Genomic DNA, 25,911 nt, shown 5'->3' on the forward strand with positions numbered 1-25,911 from the left:
GGATTTTAAAAAGATCTAATTTGGTCTTGTCCAAGTTTCACTTTTCTCTTGAAATGGAATAAACAATAATAAATAACAATGATAAGAAATCATTGCAAATATATTGTATTAGTAGATATGAACCTTCAGGTAGAGAATACATGCATGGAACCTGGCTACATTTCTACGCTGTACAGTCCTCTCTTCTTTTTTTAGGGCTTAGCAGGGGAAAGAGGAGAACAAGGTCCTCCAGGCCCCACAGGCTTTCAGGTATGTATAACAGCATTTTTCCCCCACCAAAATAATTAGGGCACTTTTTTCTTTGTAATCTGAGAAATTCGAAATAGTGATATTAAAAAAAATCTACATAACGAAGATAGTGTTTCTAAGAATATTTAGTAGATCTTAGCTCCATCTATGGCTATACATTAAGCATCTTGGTTAGCAAAAACGCTTATTTACCATTTCATATTTTGATGTGGAAAAATTTTAGAATGGTTGGAGACCACAGAGCATGTTTCAATTTAGCAGATATCCAAGAGATGAACACTTTAGTTGCTTTGATAGTACTGTGGACAGCAGAATCAAACCACAAGATCTTTGTATAAAAAGGTCTTAGACATACACACTGCACATGACTAGATATAAAAAGAAAGAGAAGCTGTGTCTCCTTTTTCTGGAATGCCAGAAATTTGATTGGGATCTTTGAGGACAAAACATGCCCCTTTTTTCCTGTGTGTGAAACTACTGTATGTGAAACTAACAATAATTATATTATTTCAATTAATCTATATGCACAATGACCTTTCCGTCTTTTAGGGTTTGCCAGGGACACCGGGTCCTCCAGGGGAAGGAGGAAAGCCAGGAGATCAGGTGAGATATTTGTAACTCAACAAGACTTTACTGAGTTTTGCTTGCTTCATAAAATGGTTTTACTTTTTTCCTTCTTGAATTATTACTTTCCAGTTCTCTTTAGGCTAGGTTCTCCCACTCTGAATCACAGGAAATTTTGCCATATTCTGCAAAAAGGTCTCTGAAGACTATTCATTGAGTAAGATACTCAGCATGAAGAAGGGGTGCAAAATCTGGATTTGATTAAATTATCTTCTTTTTTCATGGACAGCCTGCATTTGGAATTCCCCACTTGCATTCACACCACTGCAGACTACTAAAATCTTTTATATCTATTTTCCATACCTAAAAACGTGTTCTGAATAACACTTTATTTCCAACTCTTATTCCTCTTTTTCACAGGGTGTTCCTGGGGATCCTGGAGCTGTAGGCCCATTAGGTCCAAGAGTAAGTATATCTCTCCCAAACCTGGCCTTTGGGGTTCTACTGTGGCACTGATAACCTGTGTGATCTGAAGCAACTTTTAATTTACTCATTCATAAAATTATTTTAAAAAAATATTCATTTTTACTTATAATACTGGTGCTGTGGAATTATCAGTAACAATAGTTTCACAGAGCTCAGTTATTGTAAAGCATTTTGAAATCTTTGAAATGAAGAAATTTTATGGTATATGTCATGAAAAAGGTGCAATTATTATAAAAGCTTTATCACATTATGTATCTCTAAAGATTAAAAAAAAGGTTGGCTTGGTTGTTTGTTCAGCCCTTCCATAAGGCATTTCCTGAACAGAAGTTGTCTATTTGAACAGTATTTCCATTTTCAAGCACATTTATGATTTTTTCTATTAAATATATTTGCAGACTACCAGATAATTCACAATATATGTTTCATAGGGTGAACGTGGCAATCCAGGGGAGAGAGGAGAACCAGGTGCACCAGGACTTCAAGGTGAAAAGGGTATGGCTGGAGGTCATGGTCCTGATGGTCCAAAGGTACATTATACAAGAGACATGCATTTTTCTTATTTTATTTACAAATCTTTTTGGTTGGAATATTCTTATAAAAGGTCATCTTATTTGCATAAGACCTGCAAGAGGACAGTGCTTCTGCAAAGTTCATTGAATTTATTCCACCAAAAAAATTAATATAATGCAGAAATCACACTATAATGAGGCATTATGTTTTTCATTCAATTTACACTGATAAAGCTTCTTGAAATAAGGGATTCAGAGGTTCCTAAAATTCTGGGAGAATCTTGTCTGTTTACAATACGGAATTAAGCATGGGTCTGAGTCTCATAAGGAAATGTAATCAGCTCGCAGCTACTCCTATGGTAGATATCTTGTGCTGCTCCAGGCAGTCTTAGATCAGAGCTGCATTGGTTGTGACATGGGATCCCTTCATTTTGTAGAATTGCCATGCTGCCACCAGATTTATTACAGTGTGCATAAGTAGCATAGCTCTGAAAAGCAGGGCGCAGTCAAGGAATCTCTATTCTTGGCAATACCCAATTAGATATTAGTAAATGACACGCTGAAGGCTGATCTAATTTTCTTCAGGAAAACTAGTCTGACATTAAGGCTAGGGACAGACATTCAAAAAAGCCTGAGTCTGAATTGATTCAATCTTTGCAGGTTAGTCTAACCTGGCTAGGCTAAATCACTTTGTAACTGTACAGACATTCCCTTCCACAGAGCTGAGCTGAGGGGTTGTGGCCAGGCCCCAGCATTTATCACCTCATCAGAAAACAAGCAGCCTCTCTCATTAGTTCAAGCTCTTCTTAAACAAAGAAGGCATGAAGGGACATTACCAGCTGAGCTGTTGAGAAGGTGACACTGCTGTCTGTCACAGCACACACCATATCTACCATGTAGTCTGCTAGCTAATGCTGTGTGTCTGTGTAAGGCAGAGGGGAGGGGGGATTCCTGCTTAGCAGAGAGTGGTGAGGGGAGAGGGAGAGCAGGGGGAAGCCAGACAGACACTGTTGTGCCTGCATGTCTCTGCCAGAGCTGCAGGGGAGCAGAGGGGAGGGGCCAGCCCTTCTGTGGAGCAGAGAGCCCTGCCCAGCCCAGAGAGCATGCCAGGATGCGGAGGAAGTCTGGTTTAACTTGAACCAGCAAGGGGTCTGGGACAGACATTGCACAAACCAGTTTGACCCAAATCAGTTAAGTCCGATACTACATTCAACCAGGTTTATTTCAGACTGGTTTCAGCCATTTTCAAACTGGTTGATGTACACTGGACATCTGTTCTGTTACAGGTTTAAACCAGTTTCTGATCACTTAAACTGGTTTATATGTAATGTCTGTCCCTAGACTAAAGGTCCAGAGGTGAAAAGTCCCAAAGTCCACCTTATGTGCTTCTTCGGTCTCATGGTCTCCCTCCATTGCCAGACACTAGACTCATGAATACCTGCTATAAAGTGGTGATAAACTGAAAGTAATACAGTGGCTTTATTTTCTGAAAAATAAAATGGGAAAAGAAAAAAATGGCGGGAGATGAGCAAGATCCAAGTTAAAGAAAAAATTGCTACTTGCAAATATACTTAAGAGGCTTCCTCAGGGGCACAGAGTGTTTTGCAGCCTAAAGACAAAAGCCTATCTTAACTGAATAGTTTAGAATTTATTTTCTATTGATTTCAGGGCAATCCAGGCCCTACTGGGACCCCAGGTGATCCAGGCCCTCCTGGTCTTCAGGGTATGCCTGGAGAAAGAGGTATTGCTGGAACTCCAGGCCCCAAGGGTGACCGGGTAAGTATCCTTGCTTTTGCTCCCTCAAATAGTTGAATTAGTTTTCTTTGGATAATGCTGCAATTGGTATAGTTCCATATCCAATATAATCTGGACTTTCTGGATATTCTCCATAGGGCGGCGTGGGGGAGAAAGGTGCTGAAGGTACAGCAGGAAATGATGGTGCAAGAGTAAGTAAACTTATTGTTCCTCTTCAAAATGCCTCCACGTGATGGTGCTGCCCACTAAGTTAGCATGGCTGGACATCTGAAGCAGACTATATGCACCAACTCAATACCATGGATTGACAATTGGCTCCAAGAACTTTAGCTCTGATATTGAAAAGCAGATAAGGGATACTGCATTCCACATTGCAGTGTCTAACCCCTCCGCGACCAGTTGCTACTTATTAATGCTAATGAGTCACCCAGGCTCCCTGCACAGTGCATAGGGACAGCCTGACTTTTAAGAAAGGGACTTTTCAGAAACCATCAAGCTGAGCATGAGACTACCTAAATTGGATGAAAATGAAATGCGTACTGAGGAAAAGGGGCAAAGAAGGAAGGAGAAAAGCTTAGGCCCTGACAGACTGGCCTTGGGTACCAGAGCTGAAACAGGCACCTTCACCCACTCTGGATCTTCAGACATGAATTATCTGCTACAGTTAGGTTCCTAAGCTAGTCAGTCACCTATGTAGCCTGTGTCCTAACAATTGAAACTCTCTTTCTTTCTGACTTCTCAGCTACTGCTGTGGCTCAATATCAATCTTGTGTTTTCCATACATTTGCCTAGTCCATCTTATTTTGTGCAGCATGCTACTATTGGTCCACCAATTGTTAGCCTGTATGTGACCCTCCTGTTTGAGATCTGAAAGAGAGCTGGTGTTTTGTATGCTCAGAACATGCTTACAGGACCATGGCCTTAGGTGGGTCATTGTTCATCTATCTAGTTTGTGCAGTCTGGTTCAGGGCCTCTGGAGCTTCAGCTGAAGTCAGACTCTGAGCAGCTTGTTGTGTAGCATCAATATTTAGATGCCTTTGCAAATGTTGACTGGTGGACATTTGAGTGCATAGGAGATTTAGATACCGATGCAGGTACTAGGTAGCAGCTGAGTATTCAGTTGCTTAGAAAATGTTAGAAATACTTAAATGAAATACTTAGGCACCAAATTACCTTTAAGGAGCTGGGCCTTAGAGTTTATTTTGGGGCTGAGTTCATCTCATGTTATCTGAGTCTTTCCTAACAAAAGATATTGAAGAAACACAAAAAAGACTAAAACGTTTAAGATGCTGTTGGAACCCTTGGAAATACCCATGGAGCTTTTTGTGAAGTCAGCTGCATTAGTGCGTCTCTTTATTTTTTTTCCTTTAAGAATGCATTTTCACATACAAAATAGAACAATTATTCAGATGCTGAAAAAAGCATGAGATCAAAGCATGAATATGTTTCAAAATTGAGATTCTGTAGTAGGTTAATTATATAATGCATTTGGGGACCAGAGGGATTACATAGGACTTAGAAAAATGGAAAACTACAGGTGCATAGATATATACTGTATGAAACTATACAAAAGCAATCTCCTAGGGTGAGACAGTGAACAAGTAAGTGTGAGCATGACGAACTAGATTTAGACCCTTCAACTAAAACATGGAGGAGAATGCCGCTTGAGCACTGGAAGTGATGCAATAAATTTCCATTTTTAAATATTGAATATATTGATCCATAACATGAGGCAAGTAACATCACAGCTTTTGGTGTTGGGTGGGTTTCAAAATGTTGATTCGTACAGTCTTTGACTTCCTGTTTCTAGTGGACAAGAATCATAATTGGTGAATTAAGTATTCAGGAAGGCTATCTGATTATTGTTGTAGGCTTATTCAGTGTAAGTAAGAGTGATGTAAGGGGAGAAATTGGAATCAATTATCCTAAATGTCATGCAAAAGGAAAAGGATATTTTGTAGTGGAGTTTGCCTGATATGAATAAATGAGTTTTTGAAAGTGCTGGTAGAGATTTTTTCTTTAAATAGTTAAACACCTCTGAACAAAGTGAGCAGAGGTCTGGAGATGCTTAGTGCAAATATGACCAAAAAACTTTTCTTCATTTTCTCCTGAAATAAAGGACAAACTAAACCCAGGACTTCTTTGATCATTAGGCCTTCTCTACAGATACCATGTGATGTCTGTAATTAAAACAGATTAAAAGGCAGGAAGTAAGTACTAAATGAATGCTAAGGAAGGTGAAACAAAATGTCTAGGGCAATGAGAAAGAATCTTAAGGAACAAAAATGCAGAAGGAAATGTTAACATAGAATAGACCAGGAGTTCTGAAACTTTACTTTTCTCTCCATAATGTCTCTTACTGCTTTGCTCAACAGGGTCTTCCAGGTCCATTAGGTCCAATGGGTCCTGCAGGTCCCACTGGTGAAAAGGTAATGGGATTTTTATAAAATGAAAGTTGATATTTTTGTGTTAAATTTTCCTAATAAAACCATATATTGTTGCAAATATACTCCTCTCCAGACAAACTGTGTGAGAAATAACCTATCAACTTCATTTTAAGGGTGAATCTGGTCCACGAGGTTTAGTTGGTCCTCCTGGCTCCCGTGGAAATCCGGTGAGTAAATAACTCTGCCTTCTTCATACCAAATGCTAAGAGATCTCAGTAGGGTGCTGATATTTAACAGGGTGCATCTGTATTAGGTTGACCTGATTTCCAGTAGTTTCTCTCACTGGCTGCTCTACTTTCATCCTTTCTCCTCCTTTTCTTGCATACTTCAACCATAGGCTACAGTTTCTGCCTTGTTGCCATTTTAACTACAATTATTCATCCTTTTATAAATGTCTTCAAAGCTACTGCACCTTCCCTCACATCTGAAATCATATTGCCATACTTATCATTAGACACATCCTTGGTAGTTACCTGAGCCTTTTTTTAAAAAAACATACTCCTGACATATTGTATTTATTAAGGACAAAGGGTGAGAGAAGTATGATAATTCTGATGATCTCAGTCCTCATATTGTTTATTTTAGCATATTCCTAATTTCAGATTATTTTTGATGATTTGGGAATTGTCAGCTCAGATAGTTGGGTGTGACCAAGGCAGGGGCACAATTACATTGTACTTCCCAATCCCTTATGTTGCCTATGTTATAAATCAGAAGAGCCTCAATTCAACTGTAAATTAGAGCAACTGTTAGAGCAGCTGGGGCCTGCTGGAGTTCAGCTGCATTCAGGCTCCACTCCTCCCTCAGACACACATACAATGGAATTTTTAGTTGTGGCAGCTTTATAGCCCCAGTGGTCTTATCACTTAGGAATCATATGTTTCAATTAATATTTTTGCTTTCAGCCCAAAAGAATGGAATAGTGGGTTACACAATATGTATTTATTAGACCAAACTCTGCTTTCAGTTACATTTGTAATGCTGAAAGTTGAATTTAGCCTAGTGAGTTATTTGAGTTATGTATATATACTGTTGTTCTGTTATATTTTGAGATAGATATTTAGTTTAGATTTTTTAGTTATCTAAAAGAAATAAATCATGGAATCATGGGATTGGAAAGGGACATCAAGGGTCATCTCGTTTGACCCCTGAATTTGCAGCTAGAATTAATGCAGTTGCAGATTCTACACTTCTCTCTGGATTGTACTGTTAAAGCTAACCTCTTATGTGATGTGAAACAACCATTCTGTATTTCTTGGCCAGGGTTCCCGTGGTGAAAATGGCCCAACTGGTGCTGTCGGTTTTGCTGGTCCTCCGGTATGTGTCTTGTACCACTATTCAGCCACCTTTAATTATACCATAATTTAAATGCTATTTAACATTTTTACTTAATGAATTTTTCAATATTTTTAGAACAAGTCATGTTTTTGTCTTTTAAAAGGACTTTCCCACTTTTCTTCTCATATCATATTTAATATTTCAATATTACTATTCAATAGTGGGTCAATGAAAACACCAGCAAGTTGAAAACTGTTTTGTTGATAGAGTTATATCATTATTAACCAGATTACACATTTTTGTTAACATGTGAAAATATTTGCTTTGAGGTTGAAAAAAGAAAAGCACAAATTGTCATCTGCTGAAGGGTAGCAAAGAATTGCAGTGGAGTTTGGAATGGGAAAGGGAAATGAATGAGAAGTTTGTGAATGTCCATAAATACTTAATTTTTCCCATACTGTTGTTTCAATGAAATAATTCATTGGTACTAGAATAAAGCTGACCTCCTTTTCCCAAATATTTGTAAGCACCTACTTCCACTGGAAAAACGACAGTACAATAACTAGTGAGATGGTTCAATCTCTTTTAATTTTGAATATTCAAAATATGCCCATGAAGAATGAGAAGAAAGAACTCAAGGGGTTGAGGAAAGAGAGAAATGTGAAGTAAGAAGAAAGAATAGAAGACATTGTTGGTAGGATAATTGACTCATTACACAGAACTTTTACAAATACAAATCCCCAAATAAATAAACCAACTAAACCCCAGCAAATGAAATATGTAAATAAACAGTCCCCCTCACCAAATAAACAAATCAAGAAATCTTTTTTGGATTACTCTATTTTATGGCAAATTACTGCAAGTTACTTTAGCTGTCCCTCCAAAAGAAAATATTACTTCTCCTCTTCAGACTGATTTGCTCACCAAACCTTTATTAGAGTGTTTACTGATTCTAACACTGGAAAGGCTTGATGTCTTCTAACTTGATTTGTATCACACACATTATTCTTCATAGGGCCCTGATGGTCAGCCAGGTGTGAAAGGGGAACCTGGAGAACCTGGACAGAAAGGGGATGCTGGATCACCAGGCCCACAAGGCCTTGCTGGGTCTCCTGGCCCACCAGTAAGTAAAAGCAAAATGAATGAACGCAGACCTGTGTTGGTATTGCTCATTTAATCCTATTATGCTGTTTACTATCAGTCACCCATCCCATTCTCTTTTCTATTTAGGGTCCTTCTGGTGTTCCTGGTCTAAAAGGTGGTCGTGGCACTCAGGGTCCACCAGTAAGTAGTCTTTATTTTTTATGAATTAGCTGTGATTAATGAATAACACTATTTTACATCTGAGAAATGTTTAAATCTTTCTTAATCCGAGCTTGTCCTGTGTATTCAGTAATAATATCAGAGACATGCCAGTTTGAGTTTATTGTTTGGTGACTGTAAAGCATTTCAGGCAATTGGCAATAGTTTGTTTTTTCAGATGCTCATATATAAATATATTTCTAGGGTGCGACAGGATTTCCTGGATCTGCTGGAAGAGTCGGACCTCCAGGGCCTACTGTAAGTCAGTTTGCTTGTTCTGACAGGAGCATTCTGTCATGTGGTAGTTAACATTTTGAACAGATCAAAGCTTCTTAGAAAAGATCTGTAATGTCAATGGCCTGATCTTGTGCCTGATGAAGGGAACATCCTGTTTCCATTGATGTCGGTGGGCTTAGGATCAAGTTCTAAATTGGACCTGATCAAACTATGGGCTGGATGAGTGGTATGGGACCAATTTGTGGGTTAAATTGGGCCTGCAGACCTGGCCTGTGAACTGAATTCAGCATATGGGGCTGCTTTGTGAGGGCACCGCATGCAGAATGATCCTGAACACTGCATTCAGCAAATACCCCAGGGTAGCCTTGTGCACCACATGCAGCGTATGCCCTAGATTGGACCTGTATACTACATACTGTGTAGTATATACTGTATACTCTATACTGTGTACTGCAGCTGGCAGGGTTGGGGCCAGGGTGAATGTATGCTGCATGTGGCACCTGGACTGGTCTGGGACACATCACATATGCCATGCAGATGTAGTTGGAGGTACATGAGAAGCACTATGGGTCAGATGACAGGGCTCTGCAAGCTGGATCTGGCCCATGGGCTGTATCTTTGACACTCCTGTTCTAGGTTAAATAAAGCCTCTTTTAATGACTATTGAAGACAATTAAAATCCTTTCAATTGACTTCAGTGGCCCTGAGCTAGTCATCCTATTCTTGGTTGAGCTATTTCCTTAGAGAGGAAAAAATAAAGATTATGATAATTTTGAATTTTATCTAGATTTTATGCTGTGGCTCCTTTTTTATAATAACTGGTGTGTGTGTTTGTATGGGGCATTTTGTGCACTTTTCAATGTCATCTCATCAATGAAAATACTCATATAGTAAATGAAAAACAAATTATAGAGATAGGAAGGGGGAAAAACTCAACCAGTTAAACAGAAAAACAACTTTGCTTAGTAATAGTGACTAAAGACTTTAGCCATACTTTCCCTGGCTTGACAATCCAGCCATGTTTGCAGGTAAATCACTTGTTTTAAATACAGTTTTGAAATGGTTTAATGATAAAGGGCAATATTACTCTTATTCGCTGTGCATTTGTCATAAGCAAGGTGATGTCAAAACACCCTGCTAGATATATAAGATGTTCTCTGCTAAACAGGAATATGTATTGATGTGGTTTGACTAAATGGCCAAATACTTAAAAGAAATTTTTTTTTGGACATTCTCCTGCAGGCCTCCCATCAATGTATGCCATTTTGGACTTCTTCTAAAAGGAAATTACCTTGACTGATATGATTCCTGTAGATTATCCATCACTTTTGGCTCTTTTACAATGAGAGCCATAACATACATGTGAAAAAAGCAAAAACCCCATGAGGACATTAAAAAACCCCCATGAGGACTAGGCATGTTTGAAGGAACAGAAACAATTTGCATTTGTGCCACATAAACTAAATTAGATATTGATATGCTGTCAATAAGGGCATTAAGGTATTTTAATAAATATTTTAACTATTTATTAGGGAGCTCCGGGGCCTGCTGGGCCTATTGGTGAGCCAGGAAAGGAAGGCCCTCCAGGGCTTCGTGGTGATCCTGGTTCTCATGGCCGAGTAGGAGATCGTGGACCAGCTGGGCCACCAGGTGGTCCTGGAGACAAAGGAGATGCAGGAGAAGATGGGCAACCTGTAAGCTTTGCTTATCTAATTTCTTTTCTTTCAGGAATGCAGGGTTTTAATAATACTTTTTTATTAGCAAGTCAAAAGTTTATACCTTCTTGAAAAAACATGGAAACTACTTGTTATATTATACTATATACAAAACACAGATTAAGTAGCCTGAAAGTTTCTACAATATATTCTGATTATCTATGCTCTACAGAGCATGTTATCCTCTGGGTCTTTCACACAGAACACGTATTTCAGGTATGAGAGGGAATAGATTAAATTTTTACCTAGATTAAATTTTTGTTGAAACAATTATATTTTCTAATTTCATTTTACCTGCTTTTATCTTCAGAACTAGTGTTACGTTGTCTAGTCACAACTTCTTAGCCCTGTATCATTTACAAGTTATGAATAAATAAAAATATTTTGTAGTTAACTTTCTCTTACATTAAGATAAATTCTTGATTTCTTATTACTGTTGAAGTTACTGAAATTTAAAATTATAACAACACTATTTTCCTTGGTCAAATTCAGGGTCCTGATGGTCCCCCAGGTCCAGCTGGAACCACTGGTCAGAGAGGTATTGTTGGTATGCCAGGTCAGCGAGGTGAGAGAGGCATGCCTGGACTGCCTGGACCTGCTGTGAGTAAAATACAATCAGAATTTCAGCTACCACATTATTTTTATTATTCCAATGACCTTTGTGATGTAATATATCTCCCTCCTAACTCCTGCATAGGATGAGGAGAATGTCCAAAGGTTCTAATTTTCTTTAGAGTCCATTCATGAGGAAATAAAGTAAATAAGTAACCTGTACAAACGTGACGTAGATAATGGAACTTGATGAGACTCTTTACCTCAGAGATACGAGTTAACAGTAAATGGTTAGGAGTGTTAAGACTTCTGGCCAAAATGTTCCAAATTGAGTTTTGCTATTATGATATTAACACCTTTTAAAACTAGATGACTCATTTAGGTGCCCAAATAAGAAATCAAGCATTGATACTAGAACTTGTTTTCCTTGGTAGGCTAGTCTCTAGAGGATAACAAGGTCCTATAAACAAGGTAATATTCTGTTAAGCAGAGCAATGATGTACATCTCCCATTATTATGTTACAAATATCAGTCTACTTTAGAAGCTTCTGAAATTCTGGCTTTGGTCTTATAGGAGATGGTCAAAAAGAGTAGTTTCTGTGGTAGACTGGCTAGCACAGGGTAATGATGAAAGCCTCAGTAGTGTACAAATTAATAGATAATAATTTGTAATTTGAGCCAGAGCTTCTCCCAAGCTTGCAAGCAACTTGGGAAAAGCAGAAGTTCCACAGATGTTGAACTGGACAAACTGGAGCCAAAAAAGGTGAACAAGATGTTATATATGCATTAGGTTGCTCTAAATTAATCCAAAAGCTGTTTCAGTTCTGACTAAAACTAGAAATAAGGGGAGCATTTGCTTACCACAGACCCTGAACGAAGCTCAATTATCTGTGTTTATATGGGAGCTGGTCCTTACATCAATTAGAAATATCAACTTCAGAGTACGGATCCTAGTCAATAGAGTACTATATCAATAATATAATATTCTTTTAAAAGTTGAATTAAATTGGTTAATTAATATATATGTCAAAGTATATTCAAAATGTATTGGAATACTTTCTTCCATTCTTAATTCTAGAAGTTACAGTTGTTGGTGATGCATAACATTTTACTGATCAACATTATATTCTGTTATGCTTTCTTTGTTTAATAACTTATCAAGTGTTTCACATCTTCCTAGGGCACACCAGGAAAACAAGGTCCAACAGGCCCACCAGGAGATAAAGGTCCTCCGGGGCCTATTGGCCAATCAGGTGCCACTGGTCCAGTAGGTGAACCTGGTCCAGAAGTAAGTATTGTGAATTGGTTCTATACAAAAGTGAGCAGCTTGCTGTGATTATATGCTTAGAATTGTAAAAGTAGAAGATAGGAAAGACTTAGTCCATTTTTGGGCAAAGGCAAGACTGTGCTCTTCAAATAAAACTATTAAGACATCGTCCTATTTCCCCCCCTCCCATCCACAGGGACCTGCTGGTAATGATGGCACTCCTGGACGAGATGGAGCTGTTGGAGAACGTGTAAGAATATGTTATTTGTTAAGCCATTGCTATAAATCTACATTCTTTTCTGAATCTATGGCTGATTCCTTTTCTCCATTGCTCCAAAACTTTCCTATACAGAAATCTAATTGTAAAATTACATTCCGGTTCCAAACCAGGGCTCTGATTGTCTGTGAAGTAAGGCAGATTTCAAGGCTGGGGAACACCAGCTCAGAGAAGCTCAGATTTGAGGACCAAGAATAAGAGAATCCCAATCAATCATAATCATTAAACAGGAGCATAGGGATAGTAAAGTGTCTTTTGATGTAATTTGGTTTCACCTTTTAAATGCCTGATACAAAATCATGGTATTTTGCAGGGTGATCGTGGTGAGCCAGGACCTTCAGGTTTACCAGGTGTTCAGGGTGCTCCAGGTACCCCAGGACCAGTTGGACCACAAGGAGATGCAGGGCAGAGGGGTGAAGTAGTAAGTAGGCATTTTAATTCAGCATACGCTGGTTTCTATTATCATATTTAGGGACAGTGATGTTGTGTTCTTGTGCACATTACACATCATTCCAGGCTTCACATGACATCTTTGTACATTTCCTATAGGGTTCTCGGGGTCCAATGGGTCCACCTGGCCGTGCTGGAAAACGGGGTTTGCCTGTAAGTTCTTTATGACTGTTTTACTGCTGTCCAATCTGAATTATTTTTAACAGGGAAAAGTATCAGAAAGACTAGGAGCTCTAGCTTCCATTCACTCTAGTTTCCATTCCACTCTAGCTTCCCAGTGTTATTTACTGGGAACCTTACTGTCAATTCAGTGTTAATTACTTGTGCATCATTTTCAGTACAAGTATGTCAAGGCACCCTGGGATGCCTTGGCACTTTGTTTCCTAGCTTTAGAAGTGAACAGTGTTAGGTAGTCTAGAATCTTACATTTCACTATGTTTATACTTACAGGGTCCCCAAGGGCCTCGTGGTGACAAAGGTGATAACGGAGACCGAGGTGACAGAGGCCAGAAGGGACACAGAGGTTTCACTGGTCTTCAGGGTCTTCCTGGTCCACCTGTAAGTTGTCTTTATTTTTCTTTTTCCCTTTCTTTTCTTGCTAATTAAAATGCAAAGTGAGCCAAATATTCAGTGTACAGCGACGGACATGCTTTCCATATACGTTGTTAGTATAATATTAAGTTGCCAGTCTTCTTTTTTGCTCCTCTCCTACTAGGTGAATTAAGGATCATTATATGTCATGCTAATCAACCTGGGCAATATGGAACCTATTTTTTGTTATTAGAATTAATATTGATATTAGAGTCCAAAATATGGTACAGGATGTGTAAGCTCACAGTTCTGTTGTTCAAAAACTTGAAGTTTAAGAAGTTGTATCACAATAAAGAAATTGCCCACAATAAAGAAATCTGTGAGTTCTATTGATTGTGGTTATATCTATGTACAGGAGACCCTTGCCATTCACAGGGGATAGGTTCTCGTATCCCATGCAAATGGTGAAGTCAACAAATAAGGCACTGCGTTGACGAACTCTGTCTGTGTTGACGAACGCAGTGCCCTCAGCGGCTGGGGGTGCGGCATGACTGTGCTGGTGATGGCAGGAGCACGGAGCTGACTGCGGGAGCCTGGCGGCAGCAAGCACAAAGCTCCCAAGGAGCTCCTTTAAGTGTATTTAAGATGCAGGTTCAGCATTCGCAAATATTTGAAACAGTGAATGCCGATGGTTTCCTGTATATGCTGTTTTTCAATGCATTTCTGAAACAATCGTAATTTTCCACATTTTAACATTTCTGTTTTATAGCAAGGAGCGGCATCCTGCCCATGAAAGAAAAACTCTTAACACTTAGGACTTAGATATCACCTGATATCACATTTATGCCACCATAAAAATGTTTATGGCAGCACAAATGGTGAGCAAATAGATGTTCCTACCCTTTGTTACACCACATCAAAGGAAAATCAGTGGCATGACAAAAGGCAGTAATAAATTCTGCTTTGTTATGGTGGGCATCTATTAGCTCTGTGTTGGAAGAGTGTGAGCAGCATGAGTTGCCCACAATCTCCAATCACCCCGAAGAGGTGTTATTGAGTTTTCAGGGGCCCTAAAGCCCTGGAAGTACCTGCTTGGCTTTCCCCACTCACAGAGAAGCACCCTGGAGAATTTTGGGGTGTCTTTCAATAAGCAGAGAAGTCAGGGTTCAACACATATGGAGACATGCCCAAGGACCTCTAGGGCTGTGTTTCCATAATAGGGAAAACCTGTGTGGGTCCTGGTGTGGAGGCATGAGACTCAGGGAATCCCTGGAACTCTGTGCCTCCACACTGGGATCTACTTACCCAGATGGGTCCCCAGAGATCCCAGAGGACAGGTCTGAGTAAGTGGGGAAGCCCAGATTTTCCTTGCTTTTTCTGATATGTTCCTGGGGATCCCCTGGTCTGGGTAAGCAGGGAAAACTGGGCAGGTGCTCTCAGGGCTTCAGGGGCCAATCATTCCCCAGTGTTTCTGTGGTTCACAGGACCAGGCCTTTCAAACCCTGGGAGGACACATTGCTCCTTATCCAGGTGTTGTGTGTTTTGCTCAGTGAAGTGGATACAGCCAAACTGAATCATTCGGTGATGTCTGTTTCCAGCCTTAGTGCAGGTGAAATCCTGAGGTCAAGTGCAGGTGAAATCCTTATGATGGGCTGAGCAATTCCAGAAAAATGAGCAGAACTCCTACTTTGTGTTTAGTGCTCACATATACTGTAGTTGCCTTTGCCTCTCAGCAGTCTGTCCACTTATAAATGTATAACTGAAGGATAGACAGAGACCTAAGCTTGCTAGCATACCCTGTCTTTAACATTCCTATTAGCCCTGTAATAAAACAAAAAATAGATCAGGTAAAATCATTGTAGTTGAGGTTGAGGAAGATTATTATTATTATTACTATTATTATTTTCTTCATCTTTATCACCATCTTTTTTTTAGGGTCCAATTGGTGAACAGGGCAGTGCTGGGATTCCAGGTCCTTTTGGACCTAGAGTGAGTATATAGTTTCCATATTCTTTTGTATATGCTGCTAGATTTCCTTTTTGCAATTTCCTTTTTTTGCTGATGTTTAACTTGGGGTGTAAGTAACCTCATGTTGTGGTTACCTTCCTCTATATATAATTTAATAGTAAAGGTCACAATTTTACAGAAGCATAACTTGTAGCCAGGTAAAAAGAACTGTTCTGATTCTTCTTTTTTCTGCTCATTTGTTTCATTCTGCTCATGCAAAAGCAACATATAGTCAGTGGACCCTTTCTCCCTGTTGCTGTACATCTCACAGCCTCAGGTATAAAGGCTGGAGTCTGAAGAGCTATGGCTGGAGTCTGTATTTTGACTGTTTCCAGCTGCCTGAGTCAATCTTTAGGTCTGTCAACAGCTGGGTAGAGAGGGGTTACACAGATCTCTGGGCACCACCAAGAACTGAACTGACTGATATCTTTAGAAACAGTGGCAGATTGATGAGGGATATCTTGCATAAACCTGAGCACATTCAGAAGCACGATGGTGAAACCCAGTCCTTCTAAGCCTGTGATAAGAAGGTGGCAACAGTTTTTAAATTCAGTAATCATAAAACATCACTTGAATACTTCAGAATGAGACATTATTCATGTTTATTATTAAAGACTTATGCTGTTATTACTATTAAAACACATCCTCAATTCCCCCACTTTATTCAGGGCCCTCCAGGTCCAGTTGGTCCTTCAGGCAAAGATGGAAACTCTGGACCCCTTGGGCCAATTGGACCTCCTGGTGTAAGAGGAACTGTTGGAGAAGCAGGACCTGAGGTAAGTATGTAGCATATGAGGGAAATAAGGTACTATCAAGTAATGAGATATTTTTAGAAATAATTCTGTAAATGAATGCTAGATCTAAGGGTAATACAGCCATGCTTAATTATATTTAATTTCACAAATACTCCAGAAGAAAGTGTTTTAGTCATGACATTTGTGAGATGAAATATAGTGTGTTAGAAGTTTCCATCAAAAACTACTCTTCCAAAGTTACAGATAGAGAAAATCTGTCATTCACTCTAGTGTGGGATTGTCCTCTATGATACATTTTCTAGAGAGCTGTCTTGCCTCATGTTTAATGAAGTTCCTTGTGAATCTCTCACACACGGATACATTTTGAAAGAGAGATTTTCCTCATACTAACGGGCCTTAATTTTAGATTAGTAGCAATTCCCTGTTCCTTATTCCACTCTAAACAATTCTTCTTATTGCTTGGAATATGACTGAAACAAATACTTGTAAGAATTATTTCATTAATCTTTATATTTGATTATGCTAACTATTAATAGCTTAGGACCATATACTGCTCCGTTAATTAGGTGTAAATGTTGAACAATAAAATTGTTAATGGCATTAACAGTGAAATAATTAACAATGGAATTAAAATACTAATAGAATTTGCATTGATATAACTAACAGCAGATATGGACCTTAATTCTTGTATTAGTTCTTCATGAAGTTAACAACTAATGTATCTACATTCAAAGGAAAATCATAGAAAAAGATTATCATCCAAAAAATTATAGCCTTTAGCTTGGGATCTGTATGTGAGAGATTCCATTACCTTTTAATTAAAATATCATTTAAATAAAACACCTGGAAGATCATGAGATTTTGAAATCTAACCAGCATAGGTTCTGCAAAAAAGATCATGTCTTATTAATCTCTCTGAATTTTTTGAACATGTCAGTAAAAAGAAAACTTGGCGATTTCTTTAGGCTTCTGAGAAGATTAGTGAGTAGGCAGCATAGCATTAGATTAAATTATGTGTTGTTATGTGCAAAATAATTAACATCAGAGGTTAAATGAAAATGACTAGTACTAGGGTTCTAAATTAACTACAGCAACTTAGAAAAGGGACCTGGGTGTCAGTATAGTTACAGCAATGAAAACCTGTAGCAAAATGTAACTGTGGTCAAAAAAGCTAACAAGATATCAGTCAACATGAGGAATGCGATGGTGAATAATGCATAGCATTACAATGAATTTGTATAAATCAGCAGTAGTGTCATCTGCATACAGCCTTTGTCACCTTGGTCACCTCATGTTAAAAAGGGAATTACAGAGTTAGAGTGGGTTCAGAAAAGGGTGACAGTCATGGTTAGATGACGAGACTGAAAACGTTGGGCTTTATCTTGGAAATGAGATGAATAATCAAGCATAAAAGTATCTAAATGATGAATGGCATTGACAAAGTAGATTTGGAATTGCTGTTCTTCCTATCTCAAAAAATGCGTGGTAATTCCCTTTCCCCTTATTTCATCCTATTTCCTATCTAATCCTATCTGTTCATTATTATTGTTTCTATATCTTGGAGTGCTTTGAGATGTAACCCCCCGCTGCAAAAGGTGCTTTAATTTAAATTCGGAGCATTTCTGCATGCCCAGGAGAGGCAATGCGTTACTTCAACCTAGCTTGCCCGATGTCTGTAAAGATTCTGGCCTTTAGTGGGGCCTTTTTGCACTTTTATCTAATAGCTGATTGAATCAGCTTTAGCTAAAAGTGCCAAAAAGCCCCTCTGAAGTGCCCAATCTTTACAGATACTTCAGAGCAAGGTTAAAGGAACACTTCTTTTGATAAAGCTCAGTTCTTCTCTTTTTTTTTTAAACTTCTGCAAGCAGCCCTGTATCCTATCCAGCTCTATTTTCTATCTCCTATCCTGTTTCTACCAAATTGTCAATGCCTTTCTGTTATTTTTGAGATGCCAGGGACTGAATGTAGAGTCTGTATTCAGGCTATACTAATTCATGTGTGTGGGAAACACAGTAGTGATATATCATATTAATGTTTTTAATTTTATTATCCTTCAGTCCTTATCTCAGTTAAAACATCAAACTAATATTGCAGGAAATATATTTCTAACCATAATTCCTGAGATATAGAATGCATAGATTGGTGTCATTTCTCCTAATAAGAGAATCTTGTGCATCTCTGATGGCTTTTACCTACAGGGTCCTCCAGGTGATCCTGGTCCTCCAGGTCCTCCAGGCCCTTCAGGTCATCTCACAGCTGCCATTGGTGACATTATGGGTCATTATGATGACAGTATGGCAGATCCACTGCCGGAGTTCACTGAAGATGAAGCAGCCCCTGATGACAACAATAAGACAGATCCAGGAGTCCATGCCACATTGAAGTCACTGAGTAGCCAAATTGAAACTATGCGCAGTCCCGATGGCTCCAAGAAACACCCAGCACGCACATGTGATGATCTCAAACTCTGTCACCCATCAAAGAAAAGTGGTTTGTACAAAATTCATGATTTAATAATTTAGTGTGCATGTGCACTGCATTGTCCTGTATTTCTTGAGGTGGCACTTGAATACTTTTTGAAGAACTTTTTGAGTACTTTCTTGAGGTACTTTTGTAAGGTACTTTTAAAATCTCTGAGAAAAATACCTCATGTAGGTTGTTGTGGTAAACACCATAGTTAGCTCCAGCTCAGAAGCCTTTTACAAGCATGTTTTTTATGCTTGGATATTTTATTGCAGAAGTCATTTGGATACTTCATCGGACTCTTCCTCCTAAGGCACTACTGTAGGTGATCACAGTGATAAGTTGATACACTGCAATGTTGAACTGTTAACAATCAAGCGCTGAAGGTTAACTTCTGCCCATAGATATAAAATGCATCCAAGTGCTGAAACCGTATGAGTACTTTACCCAGCATGGTTTGAACACCTCATTTTTTTCAGTTGTCTTGGCTGCCAGTTGCAGACAAGAACTGTCTAGCAGATGGGCATCACTGGACTTCCTTTTCTGAACTGCTGTTTCCTAGGAGATTATGGCATAGAAACTGTCCTTACGCCACCAGAAAATTCCTGTTTGCAGGGGAAAGTATCCACTGGTGATTTAAACCCCTGCTATGTGCCAGTGGAGGAGTTCCAGAAGGCTTTATGGGCGTGAAATAAGTTTTGAATACTCCCAGTTCTGAAATGTTTTAAATACTGATGCAACTGTTGTGGCTTTAAGGTATGTTTGGAGCATATATTAAAACAAGCCGTGTTATCTTATACCCAGTATGGTGTATTATTGACAAGCTAAGTTGTTTAGCCATGTAGTCATCAGAATAATTGGCTCGGGACAAAATCTGACCTCATGTTTTGTACTATTCTTGATTGTTACTCGTAAATTATTTCAGGAATTTCACTAAAATGCAGATATTATATTTTGTATGTTTTGCAGGTGAATATTGGATTGACCCTAACCAGGGTTGTGTTGAAGATGCCGTTAAAGTATATTGCAACATGGAAACTGGGGAGACTTGTATTTCTGCAAACCCATCCAGTATACCACGCAAAACATGGTGGACAAGTAGGTCAGCTGACCTCAAACCTGTATGGTATGGTCTTGACATGAACAGGGGTTCACAGGTAACTGAATATATTTATTTGGGAAGAAGCACTCATTTAGATTATTTTTTCTGGTTTTCAATATTACCTACCTGAACAGTACTGTTCTGAACAGACTCAGTACTGTTGTAGAGGGAGCCAGGCCGAGCAGCCACACCAGGTTGGTGCCTGACTGCCGCACACTCAGTGGGTGTCTCACTCCCCTATTTTCATATCTTGCCCATCACAACTTGGTGTAATTGGAAAAGGTGTCAGGAAGAGTTACCTGATGGTATATAAGGTTTGCTGTGACTGGCATAGGTCACAGTGTTCAAAAGTCTTCCGTGTGGCTCCACTTCCCTTACACCCCCCTCCACTTAGTTGTTCTTGTTGGTGTTCAGAGTAGATGTGTGGCCTCACTAGGCATCTGGCCTCAGTGTTAGGGAGAAGTGTCCGTGATGGAAGAAAACCACACTGCCCGGGGCCAGCATACATTGAGACCTCTGGTCTTGTTAAAGTTTTGCAGTCAGCAGTGTCTGGCCTGCATAAGAAAATTAATAAATTAATATAACTCCAGCAATAGTATCTGTGCTTGCTTCAGGCCTTTTCTTAGCCCAGCATATCTCAGCCTCCTTTCTTCAGGCAGTCAGGGCTCTTCAGGGTTTGCCCTTGCTATGAGCCCAATCCGAGTGGGCTGGTCTGTGCTGGACCAAATCCTTTGGGTAATCTGGGGCCACAGGTATTACAAAACTCTGTGGAGCCCCTAAAGTACCTGGCCTCCTGTGGCTGGGTAGCAATCAGGGTTCCAAAGAGAGAGAGCTGGTGTCATCCTGGTCCTTGATCCGGGGTCATCGGCTCTGGTGCAGGGATGCAGTGTGAGCCAGTGCTGTGTTGTTGATCCCCACCCCCCTTCTGGGGGTGGTGCTACCTTAAGTAAGGGGTTCCTAGTTAGTTTGGGCCAACCTGGAGCCTTGCTGGCTCTCATATGTCCCTCAGCCACCGCCACATGTTGAGAGCCCTGGAGGGGCTCATCAGCCCCTGCACTTGCTGCTTCCAAACCCTAGGCATCACTTTCTGTGGTGGCTGCCTGCCCTTTTCTCAGGCTAAGACCTGTGTCCTTCTGGAGCTGGGGTTCTGGCTCTCCCACTGGCCTGGGGTGTGTACCAGGAGAGAGCCTGGCTGCCTGTCCAGCCCAGGGTATTGCAGTGCAGCACAGCATACTGTCAGGTCGTTGGCTCACCAGTTTTTGTGGGCCTGGCCAGGAGCCTGCTGCCTCTGGGGCAAGCCTGCAGTCATCACCCCAGTGAGCACGGGGCTCAGCTGGGTCCCTACTGCAACTATTCTGAACTATTCAGTACTATTCTGAACAGATTGTATAATAATCAGATCTTTAGAAATACTGATAGACAAACTATGCATAATCAATTGTTCTTATGCTTGATTTTTGAATAATGCTTACTCTTCAAAAATCTAAAGCCTCCTTTATATCCCTAAATTCTCTCCATATAATCTGGTATCACAAAGTATTTGGATTATAGGATATATTTTAGGAAGAATATTCAGTCTCTGGGTAACCTTCAATGGGAGGCTTTACTCTATGAGGATTTCAGAGCAAAGCATTTCTCTTCCTTTGTGTCCTTGTTTTGGAGGAACCCCATATTCATTCAGAGCCCTGTTAGCTTGTTCAGTTTCTCTGGGATATCCCCAGCGTTCTAAGAATAGAAATCAGGGCCTTTGTTTTTAAGGCACTATGCATTTTGGCTAAAATTTTCCAAAGATTATATTAGAATCTGAATTTCTTAGTTGCCAACTTTAAGTAAGTTACTAAAGGAATTAAGCCAGTTCTAGACTTTGTGTCTGGAAATGATTCATAATTTATAACATACATTTTGTGAATTCAGATTTATATAATTCTAAGTAATCTATGATAATCTGTTATATATTTTTGCAGTTTGTCTATGGAGATAGTGAATCACCCAATACTGCTATCATCCAAATGACCTTCCTGCGTCTCCTATCAAAGGAGGCTTCTCAGAATATCACCTACCATTGTAAGAACAGCATTGGGTACATGGATGACCAGTCTAAGAACCTCAAAAAAGCTGTAATTCTTAAGGGGTCAAATGACCTGGAGATCAAAGCAGAAGGAAACAACCGATTTAGATATACTGTTCTTCAGGACAGCTGTTCTGTAAGTTCTGTCTTTTATAACTTATTTCCTCATATAGTATAGAATAAAAACCTTTAATATTTTCAGATTTTTATCAATTTGGAATAAAATCCCTGGACTTGGAAAATTCAAATTCATCTTAGGTATCAGCATAATAGGAATTACTGATGGAAAAGATATTTTGGTACAAATTGTTAATGCTAGGTTTTTTCAGTTGAACTCTAAATTACTAGTCATTATTCATTTTTGTCTCTTCTTTCTTTCTTCCACTTTCTACTACCCGCTTTCTACTGTGTATGATCACAGCCAAGAATTCAGATGTGCTGAAAACTGAACACTGATGTGCCATTTAGGAAGGACTGTAGACGTACTACTAACACATTGGAAACTTTACAAAATGGAGTTCTTATTAAGTGAAAGACCACAGTAAAACTACAGAACAGCTTGTTTGCTGTTCCAAATTTTCTCCTGTACAATAACATTTGTAGACTTGTAGAATTCTTGTTCAAATCCAAGACATCTGTATAACTGCAGGAGAGTTGCCACTTAAGACTAAAAATACCCTGATGATGCAAGCAGGTGAATAGTTGTTAAATAAAACTTTGGCAAGTGCTGTGTAGTACAAGAAGGTACTCCTTAAGCAAGTGTTAAGTAGCATCCATTTAGGATGATTGTAGTCATAAAGATTAGTTATCTGGTACTCAACTCAAGCCATCTTTTGTATAAACTCGAATTATGACATACGATTTCCTTTTTTTTCTTTTTCAGAAACATAATGGGAATGTAGGCAAAACTGTCTTTGAATACAGAACACAGAATGTGGCACGTTTACCTATCATAGATATTGCCCCTGTGGATATTGGCAGTACTGACCAGGAATTTGGAATTGAGATTGGGCCAGTTTGCTTTGTGTAAAAGAAAGCGGGGGAAAAAAATTAACACACAATCCAACAACAGCAGCATCATCAACTAAACTCAAGAACTTAGACTGATGGAAGTTAATCCTGAGACTCTTGAAATAATGGCTGATATTGGATCAGCTTGTATATACAGTTCATTTTAAATGCCTGGCCTCTTTCTGAATATTTATTTTACTTACAAACTTCCAGTTTTATATGATCCAAGCCAACATTTTAGTGCATCAGTACATTTTAAAAAGGACGAGCGGCCACCCTTTTAACAGATATTTTTTCCCCTTCCTAATTCAAAGTAATTCAAAATTTATAGGTATTTTAAATAGCTTAAATGTGGGACCATGTAATATTCTATGGAATACTTATTTTTCTTCTTGGATGCATATTGAAATACAAAAAACCAAAAAAAAAAATCCCCCCCCAAAAACCAAAAAAACCCAAAGCACTTTGAACTCGTTTATAACATTTACAGCAAAATATGCTTCCCCCCTCCCCCTTGGCCTGTTTAAATAAAACCATTGATGATGTCTTTTTGCTAGTATGATAGTCAGTCAAAATAACCTATATCTTTTCAAAGAAGAAAATCTTTTAATGCCAGGCTGTCTTAATTTGGCATTTAACTTCCCATTGTAGGTATAAGTCAGAAATAAATGGCTGTGTATTTATGAGACCTAGAAGAAATCCCTCAAATATACACATTTACAAAGTAAGAAAACACTGAGATGAATATGAATATTTAGTGGACTTGGCCTACATTTGAATTTTAAGGGTCTTTCCTTTCTCATTCTCTAAAATCCATGTATATATAAATCCTTTACAGAATATGTACCCTTAAATAGCTCTGAAAATGGAGACAAATTGATTTTTTTTAATACTTACCCATCTAATAAGCCATTACTTATCAAATTTTACATTGTCTTAAATATGTTGCTAGTTTATTTGTGTTGTCAAGTGTGCCCATGAATATGAGGCCAGATATTTCTAAAGGAAAGAATGTTCTAAAATTAGTGGGTTTTAGTTAGCAACCAAACATGCTTCACCAGTAATAGTGACCTACTGGCCTTGAATTACAAGGGCAAGAAGATCCACCATTTCTTAGCATGAGCTACCTCATCTCTAGAAGTTGGGATGCATTTCATATTCTTGTTTTTACTTTAGATACGAAAAGGTGCTATGCTTCTGTTGTTATTCCACGAATGGAGATAGGCAGGGCAAAAACAGTGAAAAAAAGCGATGGTGCTAAAATGACTTGTATAAAAGCCTAACAAAATAAAGATGATTATCACCAACATCATTTTGGATGGGTGTAGCTGTTAGATTTTTGATGTTTGAAAGAACAATATTAAAGTGCATTTTATCTGTTGGTCGTTCAGTATATATCATGTTTTGTAACACCAGCATGTTTTATTATGTAAAGCATGTAGGTACAAATGTACTTTGAGGGTTGTTTTTATTTTCTTTTTCTTTATTGCATTTTTTTGTTCTCTGAGTTTTTTGTTTTTATTTTTCTTTTAGACAAATAAACAGCTGGGGCCATCCCAAAAGAAAAGCCATGCACGTAGCTTTATTCATGTATCATTGCAAAGCATTTAATTAAATACATGCTTCTTGTTATGTCAGTGGTTTGCTTTTTGTAGAATTCATTCAACATATCTCATAACAAGTCATTGCTCGGGGGGGAAAGAGAAGATATGTTTTACTTTTTTTTCTATTTTAAATTATGCCTGTTTGTAAAATATGGACCTATAGTATTTTATGCATAGGATTATAAAGGGAATTTAAAATAATCCTTTCTGCGACAATTCTGATGAGGTTGAAGTCACTACCTCCTCTATTAAAGTTGCCAGGTTCATAGTCTTTGGAACTCCAGAGAATCACAATTTTTATTTATGACTAAATAAAATATGATGATAAAATCAGTGTGTTAGTTTAAATGATCTCTGATACCATAGTACTAAATGTAGAGATTTTTTTTTTGCAAAATTGCATTTGCAGTAGGCAAATACAAACTGTATTTGTACTAGAACTGTAAATTGTAAGGATGTATGCATGTTTTCTGTATATGGTAGATATATGCTGTGAAAAGCAGTGTTCCGGTGTTTATGCAGAGAGAGTCTGTTTTACTTACATGACAAACCTGGATCTGTGGTTTTCACTAGCAAAAAATTCCAATTAAAATGTGAGCAACAATATTCTCCTTTGCAACTGGTACATATGTGAGCCTGGCTGAACGATTGTGACTGATAAGTAAGGGTTAGTTTAAACACTTTCAGAAAATGTTAGATATTTTTACCTGGTGCCAGTTGTCTTGCAGTATAGTTCTGGGGTTTATTCTGAGGCACAAAATAAAGAGCAAATAATATATAGATTAATCTTTTCATTAATTTGCAAGTTTTAAAGTAATTATAGTCTCGGACCTTTATCAGCATGAGTAACATAATCAGGGAATAGTGCAAAGACATGCTGTTACTGTGGTTTCAGTTATTAGGACATGTACAGGAGCAGATGCAGTGGGGGTACAATGGAGCCTTTCCACCCCTTTGATTCCTGCTCTGTGCAAATTTTAAAACCAACTGCTTGGCAATGGTGACAGCATTTCTAGTCAGGCAGTGCTGAGGGAGTCAACTGACTTGTAGCTCATTGTAATCTACCTGATCCCCTTTAAATTCTTTCTAACTCAGGTGTTAATGACCCTCTCTTCTTTCTAATGGCCTTGAGGCTCCACCAGTCAAGTTATCCATTGTTCTGCAATTCTGCTGTGTTAGCTGCACTTGCTAATGAAGCTCCTATTTCACAGCCCTGCAGATAGTTTTAAACTCATTCGAAGGAAGTCATAGGTAACTGGTAGGGGGTCCACGGGGGTGCATG

General features: G+C 38.7%; 1 protein-coding gene across 4 annotated transcripts in view; it reads left to right on the forward strand.

Annotated features, from left to right (window-relative positions):
- COL5A2 (collagen type V alpha 2 chain) overlaps positions 1 to 25,254 on the forward strand; it is a 171,656-nt gene extending 146,402 nt beyond the window's left edge. For all 4 annotated transcript variants that reach the window (XM_019553807.1, XM_019553808.1, XM_019553809.1 and 1 more), the window contains 25 exons: positions 196 to 249; positions 799 to 852; positions 1,234 to 1,278; positions 1,728 to 1,826; positions 3,477 to 3,584; positions 3,701 to 3,754; positions 5,939 to 5,992; positions 6,124 to 6,177; positions 7,274 to 7,327; positions 8,304 to 8,411; positions 8,519 to 8,572; positions 8,795 to 8,848; positions 10,360 to 10,521; positions 11,035 to 11,142; positions 12,275 to 12,382; positions 12,558 to 12,611; positions 12,952 to 13,059; positions 13,188 to 13,241; positions 13,539 to 13,646; positions 15,555 to 15,608; positions 16,295 to 16,402; positions 18,580 to 18,871; positions 19,814 to 20,001; positions 21,911 to 22,150; positions 22,898 to 25,254. In XM_019553807.1, coding sequence (XP_019409352.1) covers positions 196 to 249; positions 799 to 852; positions 1,234 to 1,278; positions 1,728 to 1,826; positions 3,477 to 3,584; positions 3,701 to 3,754; positions 5,939 to 5,992; positions 6,124 to 6,177; positions 7,274 to 7,327; positions 8,304 to 8,411; positions 8,519 to 8,572; positions 8,795 to 8,848; positions 10,360 to 10,521; positions 11,035 to 11,142; positions 12,275 to 12,382; positions 12,558 to 12,611; positions 12,952 to 13,059; positions 13,188 to 13,241; positions 13,539 to 13,646; positions 15,555 to 15,608; positions 16,295 to 16,402; positions 18,580 to 18,871; positions 19,814 to 20,001; positions 21,911 to 22,150; positions 22,898 to 23,044 — 2,523 coding nt within the window. In that variant the 3' untranslated portion in view covers positions 23,045 to 25,254. The remainder of the gene's footprint in view (positions 1 to 195; positions 250 to 798; positions 853 to 1,233; positions 1,279 to 1,727; positions 1,827 to 3,476; positions 3,585 to 3,700; positions 3,755 to 5,938; positions 5,993 to 6,123; positions 6,178 to 7,273; positions 7,328 to 8,303; positions 8,412 to 8,518; positions 8,573 to 8,794; positions 8,849 to 10,359; positions 10,522 to 11,034; positions 11,143 to 12,274; positions 12,383 to 12,557; positions 12,612 to 12,951; positions 13,060 to 13,187; positions 13,242 to 13,538; positions 13,647 to 15,554; positions 15,609 to 16,294; positions 16,403 to 18,579; positions 18,872 to 19,813; positions 20,002 to 21,910; positions 22,151 to 22,897) is intronic.
- Positions 25,255 to 25,911: the final 657 nt, after the last annotated feature.

This window comes from Crocodylus porosus, unplaced genomic scaffold (assembly GCF_001723895.1).
Source record: "Crocodylus porosus isolate Cpor-Errol unplaced genomic scaffold, CroPor_comp1, whole genome shotgun sequence".
Taxonomy (NCBI): Eukaryota; Metazoa; Chordata; order Crocodylia; family Crocodylidae; genus Crocodylus; species Crocodylus porosus.